This window comes from Chiroxiphia lanceolata, chromosome 4 (assembly GCF_009829145.1).
Source record: "Chiroxiphia lanceolata isolate bChiLan1 chromosome 4, bChiLan1.pri, whole genome shotgun sequence".
In the NCBI taxonomy this organism is placed as follows: Eukaryota; Metazoa; Chordata; class Aves; order Passeriformes; family Pipridae; genus Chiroxiphia; species Chiroxiphia lanceolata.
The window spans coordinates 59,846,496-59,862,093 of NC_045640.1; the positions used below are offsets into that span (position 1 = coordinate 59,846,496).

General features: G+C 38.4%; 1 protein-coding gene across 1 annotated transcript in view; it reads left to right on the top strand.

Moving 5' to 3' along the window:
• LRBA (LPS responsive beige-like anchor protein) overlaps positions 1–12,638 on the top strand; it is a 399,190-nt gene extending 386,552 nt beyond the window's left edge. Inside the window, 5 exon segments of the mRNA XM_032687089.1 lie at positions 1,545–1,646; positions 2,844–3,058; positions 8,738–8,889; positions 11,115–11,149; positions 11,152–12,638. Coding sequence (XP_032542980.1) covers positions 1,545–1,646; positions 2,844–3,058; positions 8,738–8,889; positions 11,115–11,149; positions 11,152–11,204 — 557 coding nt within the window. The 3' untranslated portion in view covers positions 11,205–12,638.
• The last annotated feature ends 2,960 nt before the right edge of the window (positions 12,639–15,598 follow it).

Consider the following 15,598-nt stretch of genomic DNA (forward strand, 5'->3'; position numbering starts at 1 on the left):
ATAATAGTAACTACAGAATAAATTAAATTTTGAAAGGTCAAAATCCTTGATTTGAGATTTTGCTGTAGATTATGAGCTTTACTAAAAACCCATTTGAATGTGGCAGCTACACAGGCATTTTGGGTGGTGATGTAAATGGTCTGACTAAAAATTTAAAATATGGAGAGTAAACTAAGCTTTTATTTATGCAAGCCCAGACACTTCTTTTCCAGAGAAGTCTCTCACTGTACACATGCAGAGTCTGAGTATCTACCAACTTAAACATAGCTCAATAATTTCTGAGAACACCCAGTATCACTATTGCTATTACTCTTATGGCTCTACATAGACAGACTAATGACATTATACTGGGTTTATCTTTTGAAAAGTTGAAACCCCAAATGTAATTTGAATGATGCTACCTTAGTAACCAGTGGAGTCACTTGGTCCTGTTATTACTCTGTCTCTTTGCAAAACCATCCCCTGCTTTTCAAGTAAAAAAATGTTTGATTTCACCACTGCTTTATTGCCTTGTTGGTATCTCACATATCATCATTTCTCGTGAAGTGAAATTATTCCCTGCTGCTTAAAAACTCATCTAAACCTTTTGAAGCTACATGATAATATTGCCCAAGATACATTCATTAGAGTTTAAATACTTCATAGAGTGCTGTGAATGAGCTAATTATATGGTAACACAAAAATAACATTTTTATTTCCATGAAATGGCAGCACTCTTGAAGACGGCAGTGAATAATCCGTGAGCAGAGTTATAAAACTATTTGAACAGCGTTATAGCATTTGCTTACCCTTTCTGTGTCCCTTGACCTGGAGAGTGATTTTTTTTCCTTTAAATGTGCGAGTTGTACAATTTCTTGTTTCTTGTTGTATTCATATACATCTGATCACAAAGAGAATCTAAAAATAGTACAGTTTTATTTGTTCTTGTTGCAGGCAAATGTCTAGTAGGAGCAGGGGTAATTTAACGTCAGAGTTGGGGTGTTTTGTTTTGCAAACTCATCAGAAATTCATACTAACTGTGATCTTCCACATCTTGCAAAGAAGTGTACTTCAGGCTGATGTTTCAGCACTGTTATTAGGTTAAAATAAAATCAGTCATTGTATGTTTACTTCATCTTTGGGCACTGAAGGTGTCTTCTCTCCGTACCTGTCGTAGTCACACTTGCATTTACTTACGCCTGTTAAAGAAAAAGGTAGTAGCTGACTTAGACCTTTCCCTCTAGAAAATATAAATAGAGGGGGAAGTGAAAGGAGGGGAAAACACAAATATATGTGCTCCATATTATGTGTGTAGTTAGTTTTACTACACACCTGACTTTTCTATTAATATGTGCTAGTAAATGTGCAGGCTGAAGTCCTATAGTGCACTGCTGCTGTTCTATACGGATAGTGCAGAACTACCATATGCAAACAGGGAGCATTGAAATGATTTGTAAGGAACATGAACTCAAAGAGCAAGGAAACAGAGATGCTTCAGGATTGAAAGCAGTGATTTTGGAAATAGATTGTAACCAGGGATTGCTTTTATTGTTTTTTCATTGAAGGTGATTTTGCAACTCCTCGAGCTGTTTTGACAGGACATGACTATGAGATCACCTGTGCTGCCATTTGTGCTGAGCTTGGCCTGGTAATAAGTGGTTCAAAAGGTAAGGTATCTGTTGTCATTTCTTCCGTTCATGAAGCTATAACCTTAATGCAAAAAAGGAGTAGAGTCTTCGGTAGCAGAATGTATGAAATTTATGGTGGTTTTATTTCTAACCTTTTTTTAGTTGCTGTGGGATTTGAAACCTCTTTTTAAACATGCTAAAACTGAGAATTATTCAGACATTTATAAGAAGAGGCAACCACATGAGTTTCCCTACTGATTGCTATTTCTGTTGTTTATCCAGTGTGTAATTGCATGTAGCATACAGATGGATACAGCTCTTGATGGCCAGGATGGTGAAGTGTGTTTGTTATGGATAACTTCTTAAAAAGGGAAGCAAAAATTAGTTTCAGGAGAAAGAGAATGTGCTGGATTGTTTGTTTGATGAAGGGTATATATACACTACTAGTAATTCTGTTCAGGCTCTTTGAGCTTGGCTGCAAAGCCTGTAATGTGCCCCATTTGTGTTTCAAAGACCTGCTTTTGTCAGGCAAATTATAAAGAATGGTGTGGATTCCATGGATAGTCTTTATAATTTTCTTATTTGCTGGCCACAATTATTTCTAAACCATAAATTTCTTGAAATTAGGATCTTTCTGCTTTAGTATTTCCAAAGTACCAACACTGAGGCATTTTTCAGAGTTGGGTATATTCACCATCTACACCTGTGTGTGTTTCTGTTTTATGCATGTGAACTTGTGTGTCTTTTGTACAGTTCAGGTATTTGTCAAAATATTTTAAAAAGCAAATATTTAGTGGATCACATATGACTTAAAATCTTAATATGTGAATATACACTTTTAGAATACCTACATATGTAAATTGATTCCACTTAGCTCTGTGCGTCTTTGTGTTTTGAAAATCTCGTTTTAAGATTTTAGTACATTTAATTTTGTGGGCTCAAAATTAACTATGACTAGTTTTAAAAGAAAATCCACACAAGAAAATATGTTAGGTCTCTAACTGGTTTTGATAGGTGCTCTAAAATACCTTAATACAAAGTCTTTAAGGGATAAGCTGTTCATCTTACCCTCTGGCACCCTTAAAGTCATAGGCAATCCATTTAAACATGGTAAAAACCATTATATTGTATTATAGTAGTGATTATTTAAGTAGAAGTCATTACTTATTATTTGATATATGAGGTCTTTATGTGAGCATGTAAATCAATAACTAGAATTTTATTCTGTCTCATTAGAAGGACCATGTCTCATACATTCTATGAATGGAGATCTACTGAGGACATTAGAAGGTCCTGAAAGATTACAAGGTCCTGAAAACTGCCTGAGACCAAAACTTATTCAAGCTTCAAGAGAAGGCCACTGTGTCATATATTATGAAAACGGCCTCTTCTGTGTGTTCAGTGTGAACGGGAGACTGCAAGCCACCATGGAAACAGATGACAAGATAAGGGTGAGTGTCCTCAAAGGTGTGCTAAGGACTGTCAGTTCCAGTATCAGGAAAAGCTGTCCATGTTGGAGCTGTGTGGAGACTCTTTTCTATAGCCAGACTGTAAATACATGGCACTAGACCATTACAGCAGTATTCTGAAAAAAATTAAGGGGGCCGTATGCTCCTAATAGCATTAGGAGGATTTTTACAGTTTTAATTGTAAAATAACTCTGTTCATAAAGTAAGGAATACCGTGTAGGCATTTCCTTGAACTGAAGAATACAGTTCTTCACCAGGTCTCCTCTGACCAGGAGAGGCTGGGCTGGGTCTTTACTTTTGAGCCTGAAGGCAGGAGGCCATTGGACAGGCTGTTTTGGATGTTAGCTTTACCTTTTTTTGGCATCTCTGGCTACATTCCCTCATCTTAGTTCAGATAGCATGTGTTGTGCTGAGCTTCAGGAAGTTTATAGGCATATGTCTATATTTCAACTCCTTAGCCCTTGGCATTTGCTAGACAGGCAGCTAAGTTCCACATCTTTAGCTGCAAGAGCCATGGAGCAAGTCCAAAACTATGCAGGAGGCATTTTAAGCTTATGGTTTTATGAAAATTATTTTATACTACAAAATGCAGGTCTCTTGACAGTTCCTATGAAATAGTACCTATGAAGCAGAGCAGAAGCTGCCAGCTATACTACAGTGAGGCAGAAATGTCAGAAGAATACTTTCCTTGAATTAAAAATATTCCTACTTTTTCCTTGAACGAGAAGTAAGGAAAGGGAAAGAAAAAGAATGAACAAGTATTGCTAAATCTGCTACAAAGAGACAGAGGCATGAAACAAGATCACATTTCTGGGTCAGTGTTCAGGCTGCCTGAGTTAAAGTTATGGTCTCTATGCCAGTAGTCATGGTCTGAGAGGCACAGAATCACAGAAAGGTTGAGGTTGGAAGGGACCTCTAAAGATTATATCGTCCAGCCCTCCTCCTCAAGCATGTCCAGGTGGCTTTTGAGTGTCTCCAGGGATGGAGATTCTACAGCCTCTCTGGGCAACCAAACCAGTGCTCAGTCATCCTTGCAGTAAAGAAGTGTTTTCTATATAAAAACTGTTTAAAAAATTTAACATCAGCAAGAGGAGACTTTTGTTGTTCCAAGCATATAGCAGTACTACACCTCCAAGCTGACTTTCATAATCTGATGGAAGATCCCCGGAACTCAGCTGCTGGGATTTCCAGTGTTCTCTTGAGTTGAAAACTCTCAAAAGTTTTTCCTTTACTTGGATTACACGTTTCAGGAAGAAAATGCCTCTTTGCCCTTGTGTTTACAGAATTATTGACATTCTTTCAGTTGTTGTGCAAAATTAAGCATTTTAAATTTGCCTCAGTTCTTTTCTTGACTCTATCCATGCTCATTCTTAAGATGGAAGAATGTGTCAATGTATTTGAAAGAATTTTGATCTTCATTATTTCCATTTTATAATTTACGTGGAACAGTGAATGCTTTTTCAGCACTGAAGTTTCCAGTGCAGTTCAGTATATTCCAGTTAAAACCTTCTAAAAGTCTGTCATGCTCTGTTAATCCAGTATTCCTAGTTTTCAAAGTGTCAGATATGTTGGTGGTGGAATATGCAGAAATAACTCTCTGCTAGGTCTCTTTCCATAGCGAGAGTGCAGTCTGCAGGGGTGAGAGGGCATTCCATCTTTGCATGCTGTGGCAGCCTCAAGTGCAGATTTGAGGCTGGGGAAATGAAGTAGGAATGTGTATATTTCTGTCCCAAGACATTTTTCCAAATTAATGTAGATTTTTGCATCTGTTCTCTGAAATTGTACCTTTGGCTGTCCTTGTACAAATGCTTTTGAGGTTTTCAGCCTACCCTTCCTCCCAGTTCTTGCCATGAAACAAGAACATATCACAGTGTTTTCTCTTTTTACATTAATAATGTTGATAATCTGTCACTTTCAGTTGTGATTATGTTGTCAGCTAGGCCAGCAAATCTGTAAAATATCTAGAACTCCCTTGCCGGCTAAAACAATTTCTGTAGTGTTTCAGTCAGTACCCACAGCTTTAGGAATGTTGCTAGAGGGCGATGGAAGTTCTGCTCTCTGTGGGCCAGAATTACGTTTGTACAGGGTTTGGGGTTTTATTTTGTTTTGTTTGTTTTCTTTCTCTCCCAGTGGTCCCAGCTGAGCTTTACGCTTAAACAACCTACAGCGTCTTTCCCAGTGCTTCTGCACTATATCATCTTAGAAGGCGAGTGGCAACTGCATGATTAAAGTGGGGCATTTAAAATGAATAGCACCTACCCATGGGCTGTGCCGACAAACACTTCTCCTTGGCTTTTGCTTGAGGAGGATGGAAAAGGGAAGGAAAAGGTCATAAGTGTTGAATCTGTAATGTAACATTCACAGTTTCTGTTTCCCTCTGTCATTATGGGCCAATATTTCAGAACGTTATTGGCGAAACTAGCAGTTTTCAATAATGATGTTTGGATCAACATTCTGATTTCCTTCTTGTATTCTTGGGCTGGAAAACTGCTAGAAAAATTTCAGATGCTCTGGGGAAATTCAGGGTCTAATCAATGCCTTCCACCTGTTTTTGTTTTAAATACTGTATTGCTCAGCGGAGCTTAGGCATATCACAGTACATCTACCATGTAGTGTTTAGATATCTTAATGAATAACTTAACTCTAAATAGTCTGCTTGTTCTGAGAAGCAAAGTTATTTTACCCTAAGCAAAGGCTGTATGCTGTTTCACCAGAGGAACCAATTTATTTTCCTTTCATGAGTCTGTTTGAAATGTGGAAGTGCCCACAAGACTCCTGCTGCTGTAAGCCAGGGCTGTCACAGTGTCAGCTCTGCCTTTATACAAAGCACTGCCTTTCAAAACCCGAAACGTTAAAAGGGATTGTGCAAAGTTTTGAGACTTTCCAAGGAAATACGAGTCAGAAATGCAGCTTTTAGAACGTTGCTGAAATTGTGCGCTTTGGGGATTATTTGAGAGTCTGAAGCTCGTGTTGTGAGAAAGATTAGTTGCAGAGTTGTTCCAGTTTCATAGCTAGTAGAATTGTAGATAAACTACGCTGGGGAAAAGCAGAACAGTAAAATTGATTCATGTCATCTTCTATACCAGTTGGAGTACTTGGGAGTAAAAGCATCCTTTGTTTGTTAAATCTTGGAGGGCATATCATGAAACTGAAATGTTGACAGGGGTGACCTTTTTCTTCCATTCATTCATTCCTTACTTCATTCATATATATGTGTGTATATATATATAGGCAAGTGGCTGAGAAATTTATTAATAGACAATAAAACTAAATAAATCAACATCTTGTCTTCCTGACAAGCCAATGACTTAGTAAATTGCATAGGTATTAGTAAGGGTTCAAAGCCTATACTTTATGTAATCAAAAGATCACAAACCCCATTGCATCTTGCAGGTAGTGGAAGAGTTAAAAGATTAATGGCTTTAATTTGCCTTTTAATATAGCATTTCTTCGGTAAAAGCCTCAAGTATAAAATTCAAGTGAACCATGACCATAAGGTTAATGGATTTTCATCAGCTGAATTTTATAAGTGTAGCAATAATTATTTGTCACGGTCTTCATTGCAATTTGAAAATACCCTTAGGACACTGCCATTGCTATAGAGAAGAAAACCACCCCATATTGATTTGGCTTCTAATGAATAATCTCTTTCATAATTATGTGTGATATGTTAGATCTCATGATCATCTACTCAGCGCATGCAAGTTCCACATAGTTTTCACAGTCCTATCAGTTTGTTTTCTACATCTTTCTTACTGAGTTACTCTGCTTTTCTAAGATGGCCTCTAAATTAGTGTTTTCAGGCTCCTTGAGTCTGTGCTCTGGGAGGTGCTTACCATGTTTTGTAGACTGATAAAAACAATCACAGAAGCAATTTATGGTTGGAACATTTGTTTCTTGGGGGAGAGAAGCTTCAGCTCAGCATACTCAACTCTAACCTTGGTTAGTATTTAGTTTTTCATACTTAGATATGGTTGGAAAAATATGCTTTATTGTATCCAAATTTACATGTATGTCTTGTCATCTTAATTCAAAACACAACTGGAATAGTTTTATCATCCGGGTTTTTTTCTGTTCAGTGTTGTATTTTGTTACAGTATGTGTTTGTATTTCAATTACATTCCTTTAAAGTTACTGTGTGAAATAAATTCTAGCAATGTGATTCATTCTGATTACTTGGGAGTTGTTACAGTAAACACTCAAAATTTATAACATAATATAGAAACTCTATGTTAATCTAAGTGTCGCACATCATATAATTCTTAAAGAATGTATTTGGCATCATAGTAATAGAGTACAGCAATACAAAAATACAGATGTGCAATATGTCTGACTTCAGTTATTGGTGTTCATGGAGCAATATCTTACACACACTGTATATTTGGTTTCTAGGCTTGTCAGCAGTCTGTATAAACACTTCAATGTTGCATGAACGTAACGTCTTTGTGTTTTAGTTTCTCTCATTTTTTGTGGGGCAGGCACTATAAATTCTGTATGTTAAAAAACCCCCAAAACTTCCTTTTCCTGAGGAATTTAAAATCACAGTATGGAGCAGATTTTTGCGTGTGGCAAAACTGTAGAAACAGAGACTGCAAGTGCCAAAATACTTGCAGACTTCAGCAGAGAGAGATGTTTGCAAGGTCCTATCTTCAGTTCTTTCTACTGTTTCCTAAATTTAAATCTTTGAGCTGGAATTTTGCTTATACACTATCATCTTGAGGCAATTTCCTTGCCTTCCAGTGAGAATGTTTAGTTAAAGTGGATCAGCCTGTTTGTAGAACGTATGTATTTGGAATTTAAAAGCCGTTGCTCTGAATATCCTCTGTTCTTACACCATTCTATTGAAAAGTTGGGTCAGGGAGCTGAAATTTATCATGAATATATATTATGGTATGAAGAGTGTGTATTTTGTTGAAAGGCTACCAGATTTATTTTTATGTATCGTGATTTTTTTCCAACAGCACACAAGAAATACCAAAATAGATTGAAGACTCCTGTTTCAAGAAATTTCACTCTGAAACTCAAAGATACCCCATCTTTCTCCATGATCTGGATCCCAAATAGAGATTTCAAGTGTAGATTTGCCATCAGTCCCCATGACGCATACAAAATCAGGGTATAAGCCATTGAATTTGTCATAGGCAGTTTCAGGATGGATGATGAAAGGAAACACCATGTCTCTTAAGAGAGGTGGATCACTATTTTATTAATCCAGAGCGGGAATCTAAAAATGCTGGTCTAAATTAATTCTAGTGATTTGTATAACGTTTTGGTTCTCTTCAGCAGTCAGCTTCTGCTAGGATTGTATTAAGACCCTTGGGGGAATGCCAGTGCTGCTGGGTCTTGTAAATCTAGCTAATTAGAAGAGTAAATTTCTTTAGCTGACCTGATATTAGATCTTTGGAATATGGAATAAATCACAGGTCAGGTAAAACTCAGCTAGTGACATCTAATATATTAAAGAGATTTGTGCATAATAACTAGGTAAATAACTGCCAGGTAAAATAACATAACAATAATGTTGCTTCCCAAAAGCGTGTATTGATATGATATTGTATTGGACCTTCAGCCATCAATATGAAACCTTTTATTGAAAGTAAAAGTGGGGGAGTTAGAGCAACACATATTTATCTGACAAATATCGATGTGATTTCCCCTTAGGCAATTCAGCTGAGTCGAGATGGACAGTATCTGCTTACAGGTGGAGACAATGGAGTTGTCATGGTGTGGCAGATGTGGGACCTCAAGCAGCTTTTTGCTTATCCAGGGTGTGATGCTGGAATCCGATCCATGGCCCTGTCATATGACCAAAGGTGAGAGCAAAGCGTGGTCTGGACAAGAATTTTGGAGAATACATGCTTACAATTAAATTACATTTCTGTTTTTCTTCCAGTTTTGATTTTCTGTGGGTCACAGGTCCCGTGATTATCTTGAGAATTCTGTGCTTGCATAAGTTTTTTTTTTTCCTAACATGTCATATTTAGGGCAGATAATATTTTTCAGGATTTTAGCTCTTGGGGGAATGAAGAGAGAGATCCAAGAAGTCTTATTTGGCAGACTTCAGGATAGGTTGAAGTTATTGGCCTGGGCCATGTAGAGTGTGGGTCACATGGAGGTGGAAGGTTACATGTGTGCTTTCATCTCTCTTCTTTCACGTATGATACAAATCACGTTCCTAATGCCAGACCTTTATGTTAAAAATAGAGCAGCTAGAATAGTTGCACACCAAGATTCCCTCCACACATCCATGTATTTGCTAAAGCAAAGAGTAATTCTTATTTTAGACAATTTATTTTATCTACATACATCATAAACCTTATTGAAGACTCCTACTGAAGGTGGCCAGTGAGTATTTTTGCTGCAGTTTTACATCACACTTTCCAGTGCATCTGTACTTAAAAGTGCTTCTGTGTTTTTGTCACAAAAACAGTGTTTGTTTATAAGATGGATGTTACCATCTCATTTGTACACTTTCAGCTTTCAGGCTAGAATTTTATTTGCTTTGGTGTATTAGTGGTGCTCCTGTGTACTTTTCAAGCAGATTTGGCTCCTAAATCCCTTAGGAATGTCTACATTGTGCAGTAAAGCATATTGCTGAGGCTCTTACTGAAATCCATATTGAATGGTTTAAAATTTTTCACAAAATTTCTAAAACTTAGATAAAATGAACTTTAAAAAAATTCAAGCCAGGAAAACCTGTGAACTTCAATGAAACATTGAACAGCTTTCATTTTCCATTAAAAAAGCCTCTACTGTTAAATATATTTCAAAAACTGGAGTTACAGCTGTTGAATGTCAGACCTCTGAGATGTATAAAATTTTGCATTTAGAGAATCTTTAAACTGTAATTTATGGCATGTTAATAACTGAAATCTAACATGGAAATATATAAATTTATTCATGAGCTCAAGTGAGGAACCTATTCACTTCTGGTTTGAAGACAAGGATACTCAGAATTCTGAGATCTACTCAGAGTAATTTACTGAGTAATTTTACATGATTACTCAGCATTATTATTTATTTGGTATGCATAAATGTGTGTGTTTGAGAGTGTGGTAAAAAAGACATTTTTAACCTAGTAGAAAAAGAATCAGAATAGTGCTCTTGAAATGAAATGCTGTCATACTATCAAAATGCAATGTTTTGATGATCACTTATTCAGTCTTTGTTTTGAAGGAAACATCGCAGCTTTTTACTCTGAATTTTTTAATTCTGAGGCTTTTTTCCTGAGATGCCAGAATTTTATACGTCCCTACACTTCTGATTTTTGTAATACTTTAATGAGACAGTAGAGAAGAAAATGTAGAAACTCCTGTAATTGTGTGCTGTGTCAGGATCATGGCTTTTCAAATATATCTAATGATCTCTAGTAGTAGGCCAAGGGTAAGGAATTTAGAAAGAAAGACTGCCTCAGTGGGAAAGCACAGTGATTGCTTTCAGGAGCTTCCAAAACAATCGAAGCCTTCAGATCACTTTCAAACTCAAACACTGATATTTCCAGCTCAAGGCCTGTGCCCACCTTCATGTAGATGTGCTGATTCACTGAGCCGAAACTGAAATGAACACTTCTAGGTTTCCTTCACTTTGCTGCTTCAGTAGGGCTTCATCCCACTCCAGTATCCCTAAAAAACCAAACCAAGCCAGCCAAGAAATAATCCTGGCAAATTTGAAGTGGCGTTGCGGGACAGTGATGCTGGTGAACAGTTCTGTTGTCTAACTCTCAACCATAGCTTCAGGCCGACCATAAAAACTGTTGCATGTTGTTTTGTACTCTTTGTGATCCACAAGCCTACCAGAGGTGCTGCTGATGGCAGTTTTATTCAAATCCAGCTTTCTGAAGTTCTTGGAAGGCCAAGATGAGAGCCCCTAAAGCCTGACTTTCTGACCTGTGGAGCACTTCTAGCTCCAGCTGTCTTCGGTGGAAGTTGTCGTGTCCTCAGGGGTTCTGGGCCTATACTGGTGTAAATCCTCAGGTTTTGACTCATATGCCTGAACATGAGGTGGTTCACTAACCAGTGTGCTCCTGTGCTTTCCTCAGGTGCATAATGACTGGCATGGCATCCGGGAGCATCGTGGTTTCTACAATGACTTCAATCGTTGGCACCACGAGTATCAAACCAGATACTGATGCTCACAGCGACCGACATGAGCACTGACATGGGCAGCTGTGTCAGAAGGGAACTGAACACAGCACGCCTCTCTTGGCGTCGAGCCACACGGTTCCTTTATAAATAGTTATATTACATCTGAATGTAACTTAAATTTGCTGGAAGAAGCAACCTATTTTTAAAGTTAATTGCTATTTTGTAGACCTCGCTTGACTTTTTTGGGGGAAGGGCAAAGAAGCAGAAAAACAGCTGCTGGGTTCTGTAGTTAAAAATCTAGATTTTTAGTCACAACGAGAAGTCTATTTTGATCCCTGTATGTAAACAAAACCTAAAGTAAAGATGGTTAAAACTCACGTTCTAGTTATATTATGAAGAAACAGATTTTCCATCTGAAGCTTTATCTATAACCTTGAGGAATATATGATTTAACATAATGGAAATGAATTATGATATTTGGGGGAATTTTAATCTGTTCTATCTGTACCACACTTTGTCTTGTACTTTTCCAAATGATTGTACTACATCAGCACTGAAGTTTCTGGGAATCAAGGGTAATATTTAAATTATGGTTTAATGTAATTTTAAAACTTTGCAAATCATTTCCATCAATGTTACTATTCAAGCATGTTTTCTAGGCCTAGGCAATTAGTTCTTTTTTTAGTTGTATGTTTTGTGCATTTAAGAGAGAGAAATCAGGAATGGAGTTGTGCGTGAATCCTTTAGTTGCTAGCGGCATCTCCTTCAAAGCACACCAAAATGTGGATTGTTCCTCAAAATCAGAAGGCTGTTTTGAAGACTTTAAAGTAGAAGCTGACAGAGGCAGGTATTTTTAGTAGGTGAGGTGCAAATTCCGAAGCACACCTCTGCTGGTGACTGTGAAAGCACCGAGGCAGCGGGTGCTTGCTTGAGCATGGCCCCCATACAGCAGCAGAAGTACTAGACTTGCAGGTGACTTACTTTCTTTTTTTTCCCTCAGAATTTGCCCCTGCAATACTGTAGCACATGCCATGTTCCTTTTCTGCATATAGCAACGATGTCTTTCATGTTTTGCTATCACCAAATCCAGCCAGATCCTGCCCAGTCATATTAAATTACCTCTTTCTTTTAGGAAATGAAAATAATTTATACTAAGGAACAATAAGTTATTTGGTGTTGCACAAATCTACTTTTCTACAAGATTGCTGTGCAGAACTCTGTGAAATATTGTGAAAAGAACTGTTATTGTTTTGTAAGTCCGTATTGCATAAAAATCTTCTTTGTATGTTGTGATCTATATGAGTTGAAATTTACATTCCATATCTGTATTGATACATACATTTCTCTAGCTGCCTACTAGAGCAGTTCCTGGTTTTTCTAAGCATTTAATTACTATCTCTTTCAGTAAAGATTTGGAATGAGAAAATTCAGTTTGAGTGAAGAAATGAAATAAATTACATTTGTAATTGAGGGCTTCAGTGCAGTACTGGGTTCTTGTGATTCCACGGTATATTCCCAACAGAGGAAAAAGGTGTCATGGCTAATGCATTTAATGTACTCTTGGTGCTTATGAAATGCTGACCAGTTTTCTGTGCTTGTTACGTTTTCATACGGAGGTGGTTATGGTGATAGCAGTAGAGGTTACATTTTTATGTTTTGTGTAGTGGAATTTAATGTGATTAAGCAAAGACTAGTAAGTGCCCAGTGTACCAAGCAATAACATTTGCTAAGCAAAACTTGTACTTCACAGTTCTTTCAGTTCAACAACATTCATAGCCTCATATCAGAAGAGTCTGAGGGGTAATTGGTATGCTCTTGAAGTGCAACTTGCATTTGTCTGAAGCCAGTGGTGGATTTCCTAGGCTGGGTGGAGGGGAAAAAACAAACAAGCAAAGGTGTATTTTGCCAAATGGAAAACCTGAATATCTTCTCTTTCTGATCTCCCGCTGACTTAGGAAACACTTTTATTATCGAGAGAAATAAGTTTCTGATCTTAGAGCCAAAATATTTCATAGGGCATTGATTTGGTAGATTGCTTGTTTCAGAAAGGGCCCTATTGATCATGAGCTGCTTTTTCCAAACTGAAAGCACAACTGTACCTGTGTGTGCTGTCCTGAGCCACATCCAGCCAGTGTGATGGCATGACCACATCCGTGGGGAAGCAGCAGCTGTGCAGCCTGGTGTTCTGCAATATTGATTGCTGCAGCCCTTCTGTGGGAAAGGACATCTCACCTTCTCTGGAGCAGGCCTATGAGGACACCCCCATTCTGGACTGCTTTGGTGAGTAGGACATGCCCCTCCTTCCATAGATAAGCCCAGGTACCCTCTGGGGGATCCAGGCGTGCACTTGGGATCTCAGCTTTGGCTGAACTAGTCCATGTCATGCTCGTTTGTGGTTAGATGGCAAAGCAGGGTTAAATTTGAACTGTTCAGGTATTTGTTAGTCTGTTCAGGGCAGCACCTGTGTCGCATGGATTGCCTGAAACCTGCTTAATCAGCAGGTGCCAGGCATTAACCTGCAGCTGGGCCTCATTTGGCTGTTATTTGCAGAATATTCCTGAAAAGAGGGACTGACTTCTCTCCTCAAAATGCAGAGGAGCATTTATGAAAAGCATTTCTTTCGTGACAGTCCTGGGCTTTCTTCTGTTTTGTAAGTTCAGAGGGACAAGCTGTTCAGCTGGATTTTATGGGAGGTGGCTCTGGAAAGTAGCATTTGCTGCTGCTGAAGTCAGGGTGGTCAGGGAGTCCAGCAGCAGTGCTGCACATTCGGTTGTGGAGAAGTACTTTGCAGAAGTATCTTGAACCCCTTCTATTTTGTGAAATTTCTGATAGAAACGCCGTAGGATCTGGCATGAGGTGATGGGGTGGTCAGGGTGGGGATTTCTCTGAAGGAAGCTTGTGTCGTGGTGCTACTACAAGCAGAGGGAAATGAATGCCATGAGTCTTCTGAGAATATATCTGCAGTTGTTGGCTATGTTGTGCTGTGTGTTATGAGAACCCTCTATAACCTGAAAGGGAGCCTCTTGCAAGGTGTATGGATCTGTTACTGTTTCTGCCCTGACACCCTCTTGGTAGTCCTCCAACTATCTGCAGCACTTCTCCCTGATAAAGATTCCTGCTCCTCTGATTTAGCAGTCAGCACAATAAATGTCCAGAAGAGCTAAGGTAATGGGAAATTAATTCTATTGTAGCTTAGTCAGAAACATGATTGCTGTTAGATATATTGAGTAAGAATGGCCTGGATATAGTGACTGTCCAGATTGTAGCTTTTCCATTTTATGCCCTAATATTCACAGAGATTTAAGTGCGTTTGTGGTATGGCATCTCTGTTTGCTTTCTCTTTCTCCCAAAAGTAATTCAAAGGAGTAAAGATGACTATATTGTTCTTGGAAACTGGTTTTATCCTCATTAAATAAACCCAGAGATGGGCTGTTTGGAGGGGTGTTGCTCTAAACCAGTGAAACCTTTCCCATACTGGGTTAGGGATGTTTGTGTAACACTTGATTCACTCGCTTGGATTTACCACATGATACACTCACATGAAATCCAACATAGTTTATTCTATGCAGAACCAACCTAAGATCTTCAGTAAACTAATGCAGTTAATGATGGACCAAAATCGTTTTGGTGAATAGGAGTTTGAACCCTGTTTTGATGAGCATAGAGGCAGTGGTGTACACATTACTGCTTCCTAGCTAACAGTTCTTTATTGCAACATTGATTAGAAACCGAGAGTATTCTCATATAGGCCAATGTGTCATCCCTGTTGGAAATTCATATGTTTGGATCTTGCTTCTGATCTCTGGATGAACCCAGGGTGCTAGAGTATTCTCCCGTACCACTAGTGCACTCCAAGAACCCGCTGAATGATGCCTGGTTGCTTTTCTTATATATTTGGCAACCTCTTTCATATACATATAGTGTGATTTTGAAGCAGAGAGAAAAGCAGCATTGGATGTTGCAGAAGTTGCCACTGTTGCTGGTCTTGCCACCACATACCTGAACTGTGAACCTCTGTTTTCTGAGAGAGGTCAATGAGGTTTTCGCAGATTCACTCCCTTGAATTACAGGACTGAAATTCCCCAGCTCAAACAAGTGGAAGCTCAAGAAGTGGAACTATATTAAGGCATGGAGTAGTGGATGCTACTTTCCTAAGGTCATACATAGAGTTAAGAACTTTCTCACCTATTCCATGTTTTTAATCCAGTTATGTTGGCCATATGATCATCGTGTTCCAGCTGTCATCACTATCTTTAAAATAGGCATTTTGGCACAATCTTGCACCTGCCTGCTCTGTGAATCAAAATACTTGTATAAGAATGATCAGATGTTGATCAGTCATGAACTCAGGGACACAATTTCAGGATATTTTATCTTTATTCTCTTCTTCCATTAGACAGAGGAATAGTTTAGAACTGGCAGCTGCTGACCAGGCAAA